Source organism: Pipra filicauda, unplaced genomic scaffold (genome assembly GCF_003945595.2).
Source record: "Pipra filicauda isolate LSUMZ 115617 unplaced genomic scaffold, ASM394559v2 scaffold19_size4547281_pilon, whole genome shotgun sequence".
Classification (NCBI taxonomy): Eukaryota; Metazoa; Chordata; class Aves; order Passeriformes; family Pipridae; genus Pipra; species Pipra filicauda.
Genome location: NW_024104309.1, coordinates 418829 through 439848, shown reverse-complemented (window position 1 = coordinate 439848; position 21020 = coordinate 418829). Strand labels below are relative to the sequence as shown.

The 21020-nt window shown below is 39.1% G+C and overlaps 1 protein-coding gene across 4 annotated transcripts in view; it reads right to left on the bottom strand.

Moving 5' to 3' along the window:
• OSBPL9 (oxysterol binding protein like 9) overlaps nt 1-21020 on the bottom strand; it is a 59679-nt gene that overhangs the window by 19085 nt on the left and 19574 nt on the right. For 3 of the 4 annotated variants that reach the window (XR_003544129.2, XM_027739411.2, XM_027739414.2), the window contains exons 4-6: nt 14929-15005; nt 5246-5341; nt 3356-3403 (exon numbers count right to left, since the gene is read on the bottom strand). Coding sequence is in view for 3 of the 4 variants with exons in the window: in XM_027739411.2 (XP_027595212.1) it covers nt 3356-3403; nt 5246-5341; nt 14929-15005 (221 nt within the window). In the remaining variant the exon portion in view is untranslated. Of the gene's footprint in view, nt 1-3355; nt 3404-5245; nt 5342-12563; nt 12634-14928; nt 15006-21020 lie in introns of those variants that run through there. The other variant, XM_027739415.2, reaches the window with a different exon arrangement.

The following is a 21020-nucleotide window of genomic DNA, read 5'->3' as shown; positions in this document are numbered from 1 at the left end:
TGCAGGTGAAGGAAATCATCCAATCTCAAAGCTTTACAGCCAACTGTAGGAGTTTTGATCATTCTTTACCTATCTTTTCCCCAACATGTCATAGAGTATTTATACACCAAATAAACTGTGATCTCATTCCCTTCAGTGAAATCATCTTTGCTGAAAATATGAAAGTGATCTCAGGCCATATGATGCAATTTGTAATTTTCCAAACAAGACACTAAGACATTGCTGTTCTTACACACAGGTACAGACAAAATTTGTCCAAGATCACACAGAGGATCTGACATGGGAAAAACCTCAGGACAACCAGGTTTTCAAGGCCTTTCCACAAATTATACAACTGGTTTTTTAACACTGTGGAAATGAATTCTTTGTGAGCTGACCAAATTAAGTAGCAATAATACACACTGATCAAGTATTTTTCACATTTGTGCTCTATGACCACCTTGCAAGAACACAGCACATGGAACTGGAATATTGTGCACAAAATCATGAGAACAATGCAGGCAAGTCAGACAGACTCAGCCCCTGGGAAGAGCCTTCTATGAAGTACCAGCTCTATTCTTTAGGGCTAAGCAAAGGCCGATATGGAAGTTCCTGGATTTTCATGGCAAAGTGTTATTCTAGAATGGTGATGTAAGCAGGCACAAAATAAAGTTTGTAAATTCTGCTCGTGTGAGATGTTACACAAACACACTATAGATATGACACTGATGAGGGAAAAACAAGTGGATGATCACTGCAACAAAACCTCCATGCTTTCAAGAGTGGTTGGTTTGGAGGAAAAGTTATGGGAATGCTTTTATCCCATCTCATCTCACCACTTGTACAGAACTACACTACTATGTACACACACTGCAACAACCCTTGTAAATTTATTCTTATTATCTTTTGTTTAAACTTGTTTAAAAGTAAGTAATATTGATAATTTAGACAATACAAAATTGTAAGCAAAATCATAAGCAGGTAAAAAGAGTTATGTTGAAGATAAAACATTATCAATTAAAAAAATAATCAAACAGTACAATTTACTAATTTACAGTAACATTTATCACAATTTTCCCTCTTCAACATCCCTAGTCTTTGAAAACTGATGAAGATAAAATTTTAATAAGACAGTTCCCCTCGTCTTAGGTAATGAATACACATATTTTCAAATGAAACATCAATTTCCTGCAGATTTACATTTGCAGAATGCAGCCACATGCCATATTTAATCTAATCAAACTGCAGGCTGCTGCTGCCAAAACTACTCCATCTATTTGCTGCTCATTGCACCTCCTTGACATCTGATTTTTTATGAAATCACTGAGAAGGCTAATTTTATCTCATTGAACATGATTTTTGCCTCATTCCACCATCATGTGACTAGAGAGGGATCAGCTCATCCAGCACAGAGAGGCAGCACAGGCACATAGGGGCAGCTGACTCACAGCTGAAATCTGTAAGGTGCAACCTAAATCTGTGTGCTCAGCCTTGGATTTACTTCACAAAAAGCACTTGTTTTGAACCAAACAGCTTAAGCAGGCTACACTTCCTTTCCAAATCCTGCTAAGTAATGTCAGCTTTATTCCAGCCTGCAAATATTCACCTCTTTGCTGTTCTCACGCTTTTGGGTGCTTTGCAGTTTCATTCTCCCCCAACATGTGTGGTTAAGATCACCACACGACCCCTGAACAGAAAAGCTCACCTGAATTCCCAGCAATAACATTGCAAACACTGTCAGAAAGCAAGGTCCTCTCTCCACCTTGAAACCAGTACCCTCAGCTCACACACCTTCCTTTCCTTCCTACACAATCCCATACACACACTGTACCCCACCAGCAGACTGAACAAAACTGGCAGCACTGTGAGTTGTGTATGATCCCACCATACACTGCTGGCTCTACTTCTGCCAGAAGTAGTAATACAGCACAGGGAATTCATGATAATCTATACTTCAAAATCCATCAAGTCTACATCTGCACTGCCTTCTTCCAATTCAAGAGATTACCAGTCTCAGAAGGAAGATATCCAAGAGATCTTGAGGCATCTCAGAACATCTATATCCTACACTATCATCTTTAAAAGACCAAATGTTCTGTAAGTAAACACTAATTCATCCAGTGCTCTGTGCACTTGAAAAAACAATAGCTCAGGTTTGAAATCCCTGGCCATAAACAGTTGCAGAACAGCACTCAGCTGCTTGGAAGCACTTAGCACTCAAATATCCAAATCTTGTTTCCTCAGAGGAAAGAACTATGGGTTGGATGGAAGTATCCTGCAGGTTACACTCGGTTTATGATCAGACAGATGAACCATACTTCCATAAACAAATAGGAAAACTGCTAAATACCTTATCAAAAAACCTCTTAGCTGCTTTAGTACAGGAAGAGACACGATCAAGAAAGTGCTTTGCCAAGTCTTTTTCATTTTTAATAGAGAATAAATGGAATCCATAGTAGTAGCAACCCTCATCAAGATTTAAAACCAGAGGAAGCTGACCCCTTCTAAATGAGCCTCCTGCTTTCTCTAATAAGTCAGCCTGTCTGTTCCACAGATACCTTGCAGAGATAAAGAAAGAAGTCAGCACAACATGCAGAAAGCCTCCAGGGATTAGGAGCACTGTCACAGGGAAAAAGAAAGTACTGACTGATCTGCAAAGTAGCATCTGGAGGGAGGTCAAAATTGAAGGACAAGTCTTTCCAGTAGAACACACCGAAGGAGAAATACAAAATCTTTAGATCTTCCTCTAGTGGTCAGTTGTCCACAGATTAAACACACTGACAGAGAAGTACTTCAAAGTTATTTTAAAAGCCTGTACACATGAAAGAATTCCCTACTCTGTGATACTGAAATTACAGCACTGGCTGAAAGAAAGCAACTCCTCGGTAATAAACCCTTCATAAGGAGTTGTGAAATCCCTCCTCCACACCACACAAATTAATATATGAAACCAGTAGGACACTTAGTGCCAAACCCACACCACCAAAGGTATGTGCCAGCCTTTGTTGAACAGTGCTTGAACTCAGGCCTACAAACCCGACTTTGAAATGAAATGGGGGGAGTGCAAAATAATACACAACACTTTAATGAATTACAACCTCATTAAAAAAGTAGTGGTCCCCACTAGTACATTCTTGGCATCCTCACTTTAGGTGACCGAAATCTTTTTTGATATTGTGACACCCAGTATTACTAAAATGTCTGTTTTCAACCTATTCACAACACAAATGTTACCAGTTACTCAAATTGCTTTAACTGATTGTGACAACTCAATAATTTTGAACTGTACTTTATATTTTTATAGACTAGAGCAAATTGATGCACAAATCCATCTGATGACGCAAAACAAGCAATATTTAAGACAAAATGTACTTGCTTTTCTCTGTTCATCATCTTTGCAGTTCTGGAGTTTTTCATCAAAGAGCTGAAAGAAAGAGATACTTGTGAAAATACTGGAAGTGTTATTTTTTCATATAAAAAACCACTGACATTTGAAAACCAAAAGCATTTAATAAGTACTTAAGTCATAGAACCCTGGTATTATGATCCAAAGCAGTTTTGTTCTAATATTTCTTTACAGCATTTGTGATACAACAAATTTGTAACTAATTTTTCACATTACCCCATCCTGCAAGAGACCAAATCTCACAGCTGAGCCTGGCATGATTTTACCATGGTTTGAACAAAAAGGTGAGGTTAAGTAATAAAAGTGACACTCATCAAAACACCTCCAACTGCCTTTCTTCTATTTCAACAAAGACCTTTGGGGTGTATGAAGCATTTACCAAAACAGCCTCAACCCCCATCAACCCTTCCAGGTACCTGATACCTAGGTACATAATTCCAATCATGTAAGATTTGGAAGCACATCTGAGATGCAGCTAAGCAAAGCAAAACAAACTCTTACTGAAAAGCTTTTATGTGCATTTAAGCTGAGCCAAAACAGTTAACAGTTGCCTCTGAGGTGCATACACAAGTAATCATGAAGTTGTTCAAGGAAGAGAAAAGATTAAGGGTAATGCTCCAAAGTTCATCACACCCACCCTTGCTCAGAGAAGAGGATGTAATTTTTAGGAAGTGAGCTGCAGTTCTTCACTGCCTGCCTCAAACCTACTCATGTGTGTTCCCTTTCCCTTGAGGGCTGATTTCTGCTTCTAAAAAAAGACTGTGATCTTGGTCTCTGTCCATCCTCAAATTGACTCTCCTTTCATTATTAATTAAATCCTATACCCCTCCCCCCAGATGGCCTGAAATAACAATTAGAAGGTGTAAACATTTAAATACCTTCTGTCACTGAAGTGTGCTCAACATCTCCAGAGTGGGAGACCAAGGCAGCTCCTGAGCAAGTCTCCTCAGGGCAGCTTTGAATTTTGTTTACATCTCTTTTCCCTGCCTTCATTTTTGGCCCTACCCTCCAACTGAGTTTTTGCTGAATATCTCACATGCAATACTTGCACATGATATCAGGGGGAAAAAAACAATCCAACCCAGCAGAACTGAAGCAAACTCAACAGCAATTTTAACCTGCTGAGTCATGGGAAAAAGTGTCCTAGGCGTTGTTTTCCTCAACAAGGTGTACTGAGAGGTACGACCTCATTGTTCCTCACGTGCCCATCTATTCTTAAAATAAAAAGTATAAAAGAACTGTGTTTGTACAACATTCCTACACAATGTTTTCTCTCAAGGACAAGGCACAGATTATCTGTCACTACTACAACAAAGTCTGAAACTACCTGCAACTGTAGTTTACGCACTACTTGACAAATTTTTCTCTAGATTATAAAATGCTATGAGCAACACAATGATTTAATTACGTTTTCCAATTAAGTTTAACCCATCTTTGCCATTTCCATAAAGGTATATATCAAACAGAATCTTTCAGCCACTGTAAACCATTTTATATAAATCTCTTTGAGCTATTCTAATTTTTTAACTCCTTTTTTAAGCCCTTAACTCATAACTTTTAACTTTTACACCTATATTAAAAATGTCTTTATTTCAATACTAGTTAGAATTTGTGTAACATACTAAGAAAGTGAAGAGGAAATAAACTTCTATCATCATCAGACTTCATATATATAAAAGGTGTGTTTTCTCCAATTCACAGGTCAGCCAGATGATCTCTCTGCATCCCACATTTACCAGAACATATGCCAAGCACAAAACATGACTGACTGTCTTTGTTGAGCTTCCTTTCAACCTGACCTTGAAACCACCCTGGCAAGCAGACCCCCAACACAGTAAATACACCAGTTTGTCACCATACCTTCAACTGGTCTATCAAGATCTGTAAATAAGCATCAGCCTCCGTAAGTTTCTTGTCAAAATCATGAACACTGGGAACAAATCCTGAATCCACACCCTGGAAATAAATAAATAAACAAAAATCAAATATTTAATTAGCATTTAGGAGGAGGAAAAACTTAACAATAATATGGTTTTGCCTGCCATCTGACTGAGAAAATGTTGCTTTGGCCTTTCCTCCTGCCACGTGCAGACACAAGCAAACAGCTGAACAGATCTGGCTTCTATTTGCAGTTGCAGTAAATTGCTCCACATTTTCAATGGGGGTATAATCATCACATGCCAGAGTATTTCATTACTTATGATTGAACAAATCCTCTTAAATTACACTGATTAAAGTTTCTTTGTAAAATATATAGGAGAGTTCAAGTTTTTCTGAAGATTGTCTTATGATTCCATACACATTTTAGTTAGGGAAGCCCAAACCATACCCACTTTTCACACTTCAGACAGTATTGCTCAACTCACACCTTTTAGCTAAGCACTGCTAAAACTCTTCTTAAACATGGACCCACTTTTGAGCTATAAAGTTCAAAGTTGTTAGTCCTGGCTGCCCTAGTTCCTTTACAGCTGTAATGATTTGCATCCTTATCACTGTATTTGGATTCTGAGATTCTGTTGCACATACACTGCCAAGGACAAAGTATCAGTGCCACAAGAATGATTACTGTTATATTTTCTTGCTTGGAAATTTTTTTCTCCTAATAACATTAAACTCAGAGCACACTTCTGCATATAATCCCTACCTTTAAATTTATACACCGTATACTTAAAGACCCAAACAAATTCCCACTGGGTTACCACATCTTTAATTAGAGGAAAGAAAAGAGAGGATTCTCGAAATGTATTACTTCTGCTTTCACGCACATATACTAAGTAAACACACTAAAGGTTTATTTATATAATACCTTTAATGCAAATGGAACTGCAAAACAAATACTGAAGCACACCAAGCTTGAAAAAAAATGTACACTGCAAGATAAACATACATAGGAGGAAAAAAAAATCCATGAAGGATAAAGAAGCAAACACTAATTATAACAGAAACATCACAGCAGTGACAATTTTCCTACTAGCCTAAATCCTTGCACAGTACTCACACTGATCTCAAACGTGACAACTTCCATTCAAACTCTTATGAAACATGAACTGTGCTGTTTTGACTGCTGAGAACATCAGGAGTCTGAACATGTAAAGATCAGCCAGAGGGGAAAAAATATTTCCTGTGCGGATGATGGGCAATCCGTATTTTTAAAATTTGGCATTGTTTGCTCTGTCAGAACAGACAGTTTCTTTAATTTTTGTATGATATCAGGCCATCATATTAAGGGCTTTATTTATGGCTCTCTAGAGGTGCCAGCACTTGTGTGCAGTAGAGGAATTATTTGCTCTTCCTCCATCCAGCTGTGTGCACGGTATCACACACAGCCTAAAAACATAAACCAATCTACCGACTGGAAAACACATTCTTTACTCACTGGCCAAATCTTAAACTGTGCTGCAGACTAATACCCAGATCTTGACAACAGCTCTACATGAGTAAATCGATCCATTTAGTTTGTAAAGCAGCATGAAGAAAATATACTTAACCCCATATTATGCGGTCCACACAGGACAAATTTAGGAACAGTGTTTTGAAACAAGGAAGAGGGAGGAGAAGAGAGGAAAAGAAAGCAACTGTTTTGTTAATGACTAGAAATTAAGAAAAAACAGAAAGCACTCAGTATAACGAGTTGCCAAAAAAAGTTCTAATAGGCAGAAGAGAAAGTCCTCTCAACCAAGCAACTTTTGACACTCTCTCAAACTAGTCAAGTTTAAATTACACTGAAACTACATCTGAAACCATATGAAATTAGTCTTCTATTTTCTTGCTGAAAATGGAATTGTCTGTACAGCCAACCCCATCAGTTCAGCAAATGGTCTTAACAAGCTCAGTTAAAAATTCAGGAGGTCAGGTTTCGCATACCAAACCCACATGAACTATACAGAAAATTTCTGCTGAAGATACTATACACAGAAATATAGTTTATGGTGCATGTTACCTGGATGCTGCATCGAAATGCTGATTTTTATTTCAGTGATCACTCTATGACTACTGATATGTAACTATCTGGTATTTTTAGTGGTGGCTTAAAGATAAAACGCCATTCTTAAATTTCAGGCTCTTAGCAATATGGGAAAAGCTGATCAAAACATTCAGTGTTACAACTGAGCAGACATCCACATCAAGCACAGAGTGAAAACCGTAACCTAAAAAGTTCTATTAGAAAGTTAAAACTGCGCTCAACATAAAGAGAAAGCCATAAAATCAAGTATAGTGTCAAGCTGACAGAAGAGAGAGATGAAACATGAAAATAATTCTGAAAAGAAGCAAAGATACTTAAAGCTGTAGCACTTCACTAGTTTACTCTTGGTTTGTTTAGATGAAATTTGATAACCTAGTGAGCAAATTCATTAGTCTTTGTTATATGAGATTAGGTTAATAATTTTAAGTTCTCACCTAGTTTTAAAATCGAAAACCAAATGATAATTGGAAAGTTAAAGCAACAGCACAGAAAATCCCCTCCATAAATAGCAAACAAAATCAATCAGTATTTCAAACCTAGCAGTAAGTTAGACAGAGCAGATATACAAAGTGCAGATTTGCATAATAAATCCTTATTTCTTGATTTTCTGGTTACCCAAAGACACGGTATAAGTAAAAAGGAGAGCCTTTCTCTTCTTCCCTGCCATGAAGGAAATGAGGCTTCAAAAGAAATGGGTGAGCAGAGTCAATAGAATGGCATTTAACAGCTTGTTAAACATTTAAATTAGGAATTTTACATGTGAACCAGCAATCAAATTTTTATGAGAAACCGTATTATATGCTGCTCACCTATTTACAAAACAGGCTGCCTGCAGATATTGTTGAACTTTCAACTCCTGGAGGGCAGAGTTCAAAACTCAGCTGGATTTGACCCTTGACAACCTGATCTAATGTACAAGTTTGTCTCACAAGGAGAAGAGTGTTTGGAACAGGTGACTTCCAGAGGTCTTCTCCAGCTAAAGTCATGCTGTCATTCTAAAATTCAAATTATGGAAGAGAATAGGAACCCAGACCATTTTAGATCTTCAGAAATACACTGATTCTATCTTGCTGTCAGTACCTATCTGAAGTAATATAACTTGTTTTTCCATTGAATAACTACATTTATTGGTAAGTACAATTTATTTCCCTCCAATAATGACTCTGTCCATGTAAGTTTTAAAGAATTAACAATTACCTGATAAAACAGTTGCAGAAGCAAGTGATTTAAAAAACTTCTCATCTGCCCACCACCTCCCAAACAAGGTGTTTGGTGTCTGACTCCTCCCCATTAAGAACCCCCTATTGTTAACAACTGGTTAAAAGAGAATAAGGTATCACAGCATTCTCTCCCTCATCCCTTCTTTCCTCCTACAACTTCTGGAATGTCCCTCCCTTTCAGGGCATATCAAAACTTCAGGACCAGACTCTACAGGGCACATCTCAATCCCAGTGTTTGTAGGTAGGCAGGAGGAAGTGGGGCCCAGCAGCACATTGGGTTAGATCCCAGTTAGAGGTCTCCCAGTGGAATCTGGGGGATCCCTAGTAATGCCGGGCAAGTAGACAGGATGGTCATCCTAGGAAAGGGTTTACGTGATGGTCTGGGGTTGAGTACACAACTCTCATGCTAACAGTCCTGCCAAATTAGTCCCTTCAAACACAACCCTTTTTTTGGAAGGGGTAACAAGAGGGCAACAACAAAATAGCACAATTGAAAATACATATTATGAGCCTTATTTTCACAAGAGAACTGCCAGCATTAAGGGAGTTTACATGTTGTTTCCTTGTCCACCAAATTAGGAGTCACACATACCACTAATGCATTTGCATTCAAAACTTGTCCATGCTGGAAAGTAATTCAGCCTAATTTAAAACAGTTCTTTCAAACTCAGATGGGATGAAAAGATTGCATCATCCTTAGAAGAAGCATACCAAAAAAAAAAATTCAAATACATTTCTCAAATAAAAGCATTACAATAATAGCTCTGCTGGGGGAGGAAGAGAGAAAGCTGTACAGAGCAGACTTTCTTATCTTTTTGAAGACACTTCTGCTACATTCTTCATCTAATTAGGATTCCAAGTCCAACTAAAAATTCTTGTGTAAGTTAGTTTAAAGAAGTCAATAAGAATGTTGTGGATGGAAGGAAAACATCTCATCAAAAACACATCCCCTGTCTACAGCATCTTTGATTTTGTCAATTAGGAAATTGCCTGTAAGGACCACTACTCCTAAGCCACTAAACAAGAGCACTTTTGTGGCAAAAACAACCCTATTCTTTTTCCTCTGCTAGATTTTTAAGCACTATTTAAAGCTCAGAATGTAAATGTCTCAAGATTAGTTTAAAAGCAAATATATGGGTTCTGGAAAGCATACGAACCTTCCAAGAAGTCAGAATACTGCAATTCTTATAAGAAAAATTCTGGGTTGCAAAACACAACATGTTTGGCAAACACTGTGTAGTTACAGATATTATCAGGTCTCCTAGGAAAACAGAAAGTTCAAAAACCAGAAGTATTTACACGCTGATGTAAAATTCTGTCTTTAAAGCATAGGTCACGATTCTGAAACCTCACAAATACTAAGTATATCCCAGACTATCTTTTATTTACCTATAATCTATTCATTGATCTATAATCAACATAGACAATGCATATGTTCTAAGGTGCTTACCTACTATCAATAGTTATTTTGTTAGCAAAATCTGAAAATAGCAACATGCCTGCCAACACTATGCCCTTCCAGCAGCACTCGAAATACATCTATACCGGATATATTATTAATCTAAAAGAACATGTTCTTAGTTTTTTGCAAGAATTCTTGACTCACACTAGAAGCAGCATTAAAAAGCCAAGGAATAACAATATAATATACTTAAGAGAATAATACACTTAACATATAAGAAAGTTTTACTCTACCTTTCATTCTTGTTTGCAGCTTTAGAAAGGTCATAAAAAAATCCTGGTTAATGTAATACTAAGTGATCCCCTACTATGAACACAGTTTCAAAAACACGTGACACCAGCATAAACGAAGGGAAAACAAATCAGTTCCCCTGTTGTTTACTCTCACCTTTACTCTGTTCTTTCTTTCGAGTCAGCATAAACACTTACCTTGCCACACAAGCAACTCAATGTGAAAACTAAATGAGGTTAAAACTAAACTTGGAAAGGGAGTGCAGCAGGAAAAGTAGTTTTAATTTGTGCCAGTTCTGAATCCAGTTCCAAATTCAGGTCTTCTTGCTCCATTGCCTCTTCCTTTTTGCTACAAGTAAGACAGGACTGCTTACAGTAGGAGTACCAACTCCCACATGCTGCACATGCTGGGAAGCCCTGGTGTAACTTGGTGTTTAAGCCATTGTATCACTCTTCACAGCAACTATCACAGATCCACTTCTCAGAATAGTTTTCTTACCCTACTGTCTGCTATTGAGGAAGTAAACATCTTATTTAAATTATGGAGCTGTCAAGCTACAGAGCAATTAATTTTTATTTAATTCCTTTCATTTTTACAGTGGTAAGAAATTGCTCACCTTTGTACTGACAGTAATTTCAATTCCTTTGTCTGTACAGAGCCCACTCAGAGGCTGAAATAGTTTAGGGTAGATCAAATAAGAACGTTACTGTGGTCCTGTAAGACACCAGTTATCTTGCAAGGGGTTTTCACACTGGAGAATTCCAGAACCAAAAAGTACTTGTAACACTAAGGTGCCACTGGAAAGACAGTGAGGAAAGCAGGGTACTTACACTAAACAGGACAACCAGAAGCATGTCCTGTCTGAGTGGGACTGCTGGCTGACATAAGATGATGCTGAGGAACTAAAGAAAATTTGAGATGTCTTATCACCTCTGCTCAAACAACAAACCTAAGCTACAATATACCTTCACCCCATGAACACCCTCCCTCTTATCTTCTGGGGGTATGAGGCAACTGATGTGCTGCCACTGCAAAACTACTGGCCTGGTAATGCCTCAGCAGCAACAACCTGGGGGGATAAGGGGAAAACCACTGGTGGGTTCAGAATGGTACTTCCAGTAGTATTGCACCATCTGTTCAAGGACTTTTCAACAGACAAAGCTAATACTAGAATAACTATGTGTATTTTTCGCAATAGCTTTACCATAAGTACATACGAAAACAAAGCGAGCAGAACAACAGACTTTAGTTTCAAAATTCAGCCAAATTAGGCTACAAGCGTATCTGAAATGTTTCTTCCCTATTGTTGTTCCCTTTGGATACAACACTACTAATTGTCAGCCCTCTGGGCAGCTTGGTTCCCTTTATTCATTCTGTGTATTTATGACTCAGTTCCTTGCCTGTAGCTCATTCTTGCCAGTTTAGGCTTTGAGGAGCAGGGGAGAAAGGGGGTGCAGAAGAAGTGTGTTTTATTACATGTTTCAAAACCGTTTCTATTATAAAGCCTGAAGGACAACACAGTAGAACATTTAGGCAAAAATAAAATCAGCAAGACTAATCAGTCTAGAGAACACGCAGACACCATTTCACCTTTCCACCTCGCATTAACTCGTAATCCTTCCTGATTTGGTTGACTCAACACACGAACCACCTGGGTTTCAGAACAGTCTCTCACATTTCAGATGTAAAGCAACTTTTTAAGTCTGACTTTCCGAACTTGAATACTCTCATCCCAGAACAGGTAGACTGAAAGCAGCACGAAAATACGGGAAAAAAAGACTCAGAAAAGATACACTATTTTGGACAAAACCACATGCATAAAGGTTTTGTATGACAGACAATCACATGTCTTTCTGTTTGCGACAGAAACTAAGAACTCAAGAAAATGCCCTTACAGAAAATAATCTCTGCCGCGGCACTCAAACCCCTCCATCCCGCTGAGCCAATAATCCCCAAAGAAACCGTTTGACTTTTTTTGCCCAAAGGAAAGCGAAAGCACACCGAGCGCCGTTTTGTTTAAACGCTATTGAGGGCAAGGCGTGTTTGTGTACACGGGGCTCCTGTATCCGGCTGGGAGCATCCCTGCGGGCGCACGGGACCCGCCGGCGCTCCCGGCTCCCGGTCCCGCCATTCCGGGGGCTCCGCGCTCCCGGTCCCGCCGCCCGTTCCTGGAGCCGCCGCGGCCAGAGGGGCGGGCGCTCGCCGCCGAGGGGCTGCCCCGAGCAGGGTGTGCCCCGGGGGGCTCCCGCAGCCCCGGCACCCGCCTCCGCCCGTGCCCGTGCCCGCGCCGCCCCTACTCACACCGGCCATCCCTCGGTGGGCAACGCGCGGGGAGCGGAGCCGAGCACAGGAGCGGGGCCGCCCGCCCGCCGGGCCCCGCTGCGCCGCCTCCAGCGGGCCGGGAAGGGGCGGGATGCGAAGGGCAGGGAGGGGAAGGGCAGGACCCCCCGGCCGCGGCCCCGCCGCGCGTCACGAACAAGGCGGCCGGAGATTGGCGAGGGGGCGGCCCGGCCCCGCGGAGCAAAGGGAGGGAGGGAGGGAGGGGCAGCGGCCGCTGGTAGAGCCCAGCAGGGCCACGCCGGCCGTGGAGGCACTGCGGGGGCTGTGCCTGGGTTTGCCCTGCGCTCGGCCCAGCAGCCGCCCCCCGAAACTTCGGCCCCTGTTCGCTCCGCCTGCACGTCCCACCGGTACCTCCCACAGCAATGGAGACCCCTCTCCCTAACCAGTAAAAGAATGAGGTTTGGCAAGGATATATTTCATTCTTAAATCAGTGCCTGCTCAGCCATCTGTGGAGGTGGCAAACCTTGGAAGTTCCCGAGTGGGGGAGTAACTGAACGCTGTTCCAGCTACTACACAAACAAGGGCCTCAGAAACAGAAACGTTACGTGACCGATGAGGAAGGTTCATGAAAACGAGTGGTGAGCGCACAGCAGTGGCCCACAACATAACCGCATTCAATGGTAAACATATTTTCCAGAGAGGAGGAGATGTTTCTTAGTAAGCAGTTCTGAACTTCTAATTATTCCCTCGAACATTACTAGATAAATTACTGCCTTAGGCTTTTTTATCTAAATATGCTTTATTCATTTGAAAAACTCAAGGAATGTCAACAGTTATGTAATGGGAAACAGTTCCATTATTAGTTACAATCATGAAATCTATTTCTGCTAGTAAAACTACACTCACCATTTCTAGAGAGCATAGAAGTGTACATTTTGATAAAACCAACCTGTACTCCAGTGTTTCATTCCTGTGCTCTGTACCTCCAAGCCATAAAAAATCTTCTGGTGGAGGAAATGGCACAGATTCCTTTTACTTCATTTTAGACCCTAAACCACTCATGTGGTATTCACTTCCTAAAATAAGGACAGGGAAAGAGGCATCCCTTGGGAAGGGGCTCAGCTCTTCTACCTCCACATGTTGTTCCCTAGATAATCTCTCTCCTCACACCCACTGCAGTCTGGGGTTCTTCAGTCCCTGGTCAGCTACTGTGTCCAGATGGAGAGATTACTTCTAAAATACCCATGGCACGTTACTAGGGACACAAAGCTGATTGTCAAACAGGAATTCTTATCCGGGGATCTGCTATCCAGTAGAAAAATTATAGTGGTCTTTTATAAATCAAAAAAGGTGGAAACCCACTCTTTAACAGGCAAGTTGACTGGGACTGCACAAGTGCCCAAAGTTGGACAGGACAAATTCAGGTTTGTTCCAACTCTTTACACTGGGCAAATGTCATCTAAATCTATCTTCTCTTTATTTGATATTAGGGCATTTTACTATGTATTTCTTCACGCAGGGTCAAATGTTAAGAGATCTAATTCTCTTGCCATATTCCAAAAGCACCCCAAACCTTTATTCAACACAAATAGTGCATACCTGCTTTAAGATTCCTACACTGTCATCAGACACCTTTGTGGTACAAACCAAGTATGAGAAAATCTCTTTCATGAGAGTTTGGGTTTCTCTCCAGGGCAAAAATAAATGTTTAGCAAGTCCCATAGACATGTCCAGGTCTAGAACATTTCCAGAAACTGATCTTAGATCATAGAATCATAGAATATCCTGAGCTGGAAGTGACCCACAAGGATCATCTAGTCCAACTTGTACAACTAGATAACTAGTGCTAAGAACCATCCCCATTGCAACTCATCTGTCCTTAGGACCAGAAAACTACTGATATCCAGCTTACACAGTTGGATTCAAACACAAGCTATTTATTTACCATTCTTGTCATCCAGAGAGGTTCAGTGCTGCTGTCTCATTTTAATTTCAAAATTAGGTGATGTACAAGCACGCAACAGGCTCGACCCAAAAAGGACTAATTCCTAGTTTTACTCAAAAAACCCAAACTACATGTATAACACTAAGTCTGGAACCTTATTACAAATATAAATCCTAAAAAAATATGAGTTAATGCTAACTGTATATATTATGAGTTAATAAAGGGAAGTCTTATACTAACTTCTCATGATAGTAAGACAAGAAAACAGTACCAGACTTGAACCTAATCTCAGATACCCAAACTGATGTTTTACTGTATGTGATGGTACAGGCTATAGAACAAGCAGATATTATATAGGACTTGTTTGATATTAGCAGTTGTGCCGTTCATTGCTTTGAAAAAAAGAAAGTAAACCAAGTCAAAAGTGAAAGTGAAACTTGCCTGGAGCTGGAGGGTATGGCGGAGAATGGTGTCCTCTAAAGCATGGATCCACTTCTCCCTCTCATCTGCATCTCGAGCTGAAAAAGTATCAAAAAGATATAAATTATATGTAGTCTTATATACTAAAAGCCATACACAAACAGATCTGATGTCCACACTAAATATGGAAAGTTGCCAAGGGCACAGTTTGTTGTGTTCAACAAATTCTTCAGTGGTTACAGCTCTGTCTCTTGTCTGGCTGTAATAGCAAAGAGGGTTTGCACAGACAGTCCTCACTTAATTCATTAAATCCTCTTTGAATTTTCATATTTACAAGAAGCTGTTCAACCTGTAATATATTATCCATTAATTCTACTTCAGTGTGGACACAGTAACTCGGAATAAGTCAGCCTTTCAGGTATGGATTCATTGGACAGGGCAAACACCTCTAACAGGTCTCCAGTGTGAATAATGAAGCACAAAGAATAACCTGAAGTATATAATAAACATTTTTAAAACTCAAGACAATCCTACTCTAAAACCAAATAGAACCTAAATTATATGTTAACAACACACAAAAGAACATTTTCATACTTCTGCAATAGACCACCAGACAGTTTTAATTAAGAACCCAAGTCAGCATATATTATATATATAAAAGAGTATTATGATTCTCAGTTGCAGACAGTGATAATTAAGAAAGCAATATATTAAGTGATGATTAAAGGGGGATTACAGGACTGGGGGCACAAAAGAGAAGAGGAGCTGGAGGAGTAAGATGAAGAACAGATCGAAACAGACTAAGGACTATCATCACTTTTTTTTTACCCAGATACCTCTTTTCTTCACCCCTACCTCCTGTACAGACACACCACCTTCACTTCACTAGTTTGAAAGAGTTCCTTGCTGTGCTCTAAGAGTGTTTAAAAAACACAGGAGCAGAGAGTCAGTGGACTCCAGGTAAAGAAAGAAGAGAAAATTCCACAGGCATTAAATAGACTGTAAACAAACTGGCCTATATATGGATTTAGAATAGTTATTGACAATTGTTTCTAGTTCCTCATTCAAATGGTATTTAAAAGAAACAGGAAGCCTGTTAAAAGCAAGGAAAGCTTAAGTGAGCTAGCACCTATTATGAATCAGAGGGCTGAGATTCCTATCAGACTTATTTGTTAAGGAGTTCAGAGGAAATATTTTTAGGTTATACTGAAATGTACTCTCCAGTTCAAAATGCTTTGTTTCAATGTTCCCTTTCTCACTCTTATGTTTCCACTGCTTTTATTCTTTGGAATCTTCAGCTCAAACCTATCCAGGTTTGAGACCACAGGTCTTCAAAACATGTAGATTTTTCTACACTCCCCAAAGAAAACAGTATCAAGTGCATTGTGTTTACTTCAGTATATATACACTAATTATTCCAAGTTAACAAAACCATCAGGAAAGAATTGACAATGTATGTGAGAGATAGGTAAGAATGTCTTTTTAATACAGAAATTTGGTCCAAGCCTAACCAATGAGGTGGCCTCACAAAGCAGTGGGGCAAAACTTCCATTACATACAAAGTAAAAGTAAAAGCCTGAAACCTGTCTAGGTTTTTTTTTTCCCAGATACAAGTCAATCCCTACTTATTGTTCTTTTAAAATAGTAAAGCACGATCAATTGCCACAGGTATTCTGGTAACAATACCATTAACCTGCACAAATTAAAACTAGACATAAAGGAAAGTGGCTTCCCAAAGTGCTTTCAGATGCACAGAGGAAGTCTGTAGGAAGAAGTTAAAGTAATTAAATGGTACTTAGAACAGCAGGTGAATAACTTTTCTGCAGGGACTGCAGCAAGTATTAAAAAGCTGGATTTGCCATCTGTAATACTCTCAAAAGCTCACTAGAGATAACTTCTAATTTACGGGGTTCTACCCACTAGTGATCTGTACTTTAATTGAGAAGCTGAAGTAGGTGCTGAGGACAAGTGTATAATGCAGTGAAAGCAGACAGGAGGGAGGGACAGAGGCCCCGTGAACCTTGCCCAGTGACTGCATTAGCCCAAATACATTCTACAATGTGCAAATTATAATTTTAATTTTTTTTCTCATTATGTACACACATGCACACACAAACACCCTGCTCTTTTTCCACAGTATATCTTACTCTTTAATTTCAATTACTGAATTAGTCAATTAGAATCAATTTTAATGCTTATTAGCTTCTTTGGTTCTGCTAATCAAGAACAGGCCCCTTTGCTTAGTCCTGCCAGACATATTAATTAATTAATTGACTGGCATCTTATACCAGTCAATACATATATAACATATATAGTTACCTGTATCTATCAGTATTTGAGATGTATCAATACTTCAGCTTTTCAAAGGTGTGTTCAAAGTCACAGTGGTTAACATATTTCAGCGTGTGTGAAGTTTCTTGGTTGTGTTTTCTGTTTGTTTTTCTGGTTTTCTGTGGTGTTATTTTTTTTAATCTTACTGGAGAACTGGGGTACCAAGGAGCTCCTAAGTAACTCACAGGATACAAAAATCTCATGTTAAAGGTTTTTTTCCCATGATTATTGAAACTAAAAAAGAAACAATTAAGCTGCAGACCAGTGAATTAATCCTTGTATTGCAGCAGAATTCCTGTGATCTTCCATACTGGCAGCAAAAAGAGGTCACTGTATTAGCTAAATACTAATCTCAATATACAGTAGCCCATTAATAAAGGTTATCACATCATGACTTGTATCTGAACCCGCAGCAGAACAGAGAGGCCTCACAGCACCAGGGGAGACCTACAAACCAACCAATCCCTACGGCTCAAACACGGAACTGATCTTCCCATGCTCATAAATAAACTACATTTTTGAAGCTTCTATTCCTCTAATGACCCCTTTATAGCTCTTTCTACCAGGGCTCAGCAGAAGGAGAAAAGCTGTATTTTTTTCCTCATATACTAGACATTGCAAACCTCTGGCATAGCATGATCAATCCTTAGGGAGAACAACATGAATCTCATCAATCCTGCTACTCAGGCCATGATAAATCCAGGAACACTGCCACAAGAAGACTGCTTACTGCACAGAAAACACACAGCATCAGAACCTTTTAAGCACTCTCTGTGCAGAACACTGGATTAACTTTCAGACCATCTATCATCAACAGCAGATCCTCCTGGCTCTCCTCCATAGAATCTTTTAAGAAACCACGGAGAAAACAGTAGGATGCAGTTTTTAGTAAAGCGAGCTGCAAGAAAAGTTATATTAAATCTAATCAAAATGGCTGCTGTGAGATTAGGTGCAAGTAAAAGCTCCCTAATGGTAAAAGCAATTTAGAACTGAACAGCTGCCAAAAGATCACTGATGAAAAAAAAAAATCAATGGACATTCAAAAAAGAGATTAGCCAACACACTCAGAAACAATTTATGGGAAAAATCTACACACAATGGTCAGAGATCATTATCCACCCATCTGTAGGGAAAGCTAGATATACAAGCTGGTTTTCATTTAAAGAAGGTAACTTTGGCCAAAGAAAAAGCTCTAATATATTTTCAGGTAAAAAGTTAGTGCTGCACACAACAAAATATCCACTCTGCATCTGCAAATGCTGGAGGCTTTCTTCAGCAGGTAGGGGACAAGAACATATTTGGGATAAGCCAATTATTATCTACTCAAAACAATTACACTAGTATCTGTGCTCATTTAAAAATGGAGGAATGATATCTGGTCCCTCCTGGCACAAAATTTCTAGAAAGAGAAGAAGGGCAGGGGGCAAGAGAGAGAAACAAGTTGCTTTTCCCCAGGCTGACTCTAGAATCAGAGTATGACAAAACACAAATAAGAAACACTGAGACATCTATGTGAGGAAATAGCTAGCACTTAAAAACATATAAGTGCTAGTTCAGCTGTTTATAAGTGATTAATGTTTTTAATGCTAATTAGAAATTAAACAAAGGAGCCCACTGCACTACATGAATATTCATTGTGGTTCTTAGTCTCAGGGGTTAATGCAAGAGTTACCTGGTCAGCTGAAATTCAAGTTGTACTAGGGCATCAACTATCCACAAAAATAGCAATGCTATATCTGCAGTTGAGAGGACACTAGCACTCCCTGTGCTTTTCTCTTTTTTAAGTGCCAGAATTATTAATTCAGTTTTTACTGCAATTTAACAGTGAACATTTGCATGTGGAACAAGCTAAATCCACACAGAGCTGCATAATCACTGCTATATGCAAGGGACTGGAATCATTAGTGGCTGAAACATTGCAAATTTACTGTGATTAGGTCAGTTAAGCTATTTTTACTTTTTTTTCAATAGAATTAGTATTTATGAGCTAGATTACAGTTTGTTCCGTATGCTTAACCCCTCACTCCTCTGTGTCTGTGGTGCATCCTTTGAAAGGCACCTGTATAATTTACTGTGACATCTCAGGCACATCAGAGACAACCACGGGGTACTTAACATGATCACAGTCCTATTTATAACTAATTGAGTGAAACACACTTGAAAAGCATGTCATAGCATTACAGTGAGTTTGGTAACAATATTTTTAAAGATGTGCCTTTTTTTGTGATCTGTCTGGTTGAGCTTATTCGAAAGATATTTTAACATCCATTTTATACTAAAAAAAATCCAAACTGTTTCCTAGAGGTGTTACAAAGAAAGAAAAGCAATTATTTGACCAAAGAGAAAATCAGAGTGAAAAAAAATACTAAAACCAAGAATCACTGCTTCTACTGAGGAATTTCTGCAATTCAGAAAAAATTGTGCTTTAAAACTCCCTTTTGTTTTACAAAATAGCCCTTTATCTCTGATTTCCCCAAACTGCCATGTCAGATATGGCAGGGATTGTAAAAGGTTCTATTCTATGAGGATAAGAAGGCAAATGAAATGCAACTACGTTAAATGCTCTCTGCCTCTATTAATTTCCCAAATAGAGAATAAATTTTGTAATTTGGAGTTCCTATAATATTTACTTTGTTGTGTAGAAATTATATGTGTTTATATAACGTATACCAAATGTTAAAGTACAGCATAAAACAGATTACTTTTTCCAGCCTAAGCTTTGATGGCATCCAAAGATTAGATATAAACAAGTTAAACGACTGCTCCACCATACAGCATTTCCCACCAGCATTTCTAGGTCATGCACAGCAGTACTTGGAAGACAGAATACACAAAACATATCACCTGAGAACCAGCATACTGGTGCTTTTTTTTTTTGTGTTCATGTACATGGGCATTAGGATGAAAGAAAAACCTCAAGAACTAGTAAAAAAAAAAAATCACTAGATTACTTACAAATACATCACACTGTCAAAAAATGAAATGCATATTTTATTTTCATTCACTGTGACCTACTTACAGGCAGAACTCAGTAAGAAAAGTCTATTACACCCACAGAGTCAATAGAGTCAATTATGCAGCCTTCATTCTGAAAAAACTTCCACTGATTTGTATGCAAAATTCCTCTATTTTCTCAGCCAAGTGCAGAACTAATGTAGTATCTTTACACACAAATAACCAGATGATAGAGATGAAATTCTGGCTATACTGAGATCAACAGGATTTTTGCCACCAGTCTCACTGGTGGGAGATTTTATCAGTAGTGCTCAATGAGGTGGAAAAGTCACACATCAAAGGACTGTTCCATGACTAAATAAATTGCTTTTTAAAGTCACTGAAAGGGCTTTCAAACCATAGAAAAACATGGAAGATGAAGCAGCACTTCATACAAGCCTACCAAAACACTAGTTTCATTGCTTACAAATACCCTTCTAACACATGCAGCTCCCACATCTGTCAGTAAGTTGAACCTTATTTCCTCTATATCACAGTTTTGGAGTTGTCACAATCATTATTCTCCTCCTGATGCCATTCTCCACCCACACATATAAATCAACCTCCTTTTGTTCTGCAGGTGTCTGACTGGCCTGATCTCCCTGTCCCTACAGAAGACTCCTGTGGAGCCACAAGACACGATGTCATTAGACTTGCCCAAAATAAAAGCATCCAAAGGTCTCCCGTGTACAACGCATTAGTAAGATTAATCTGTGATCTCAAGAAACCAACTGAACTGCTCTTTCACTGTTACCTAAGCTCAAAAGATTTTTTAGTAAGCTTTATAA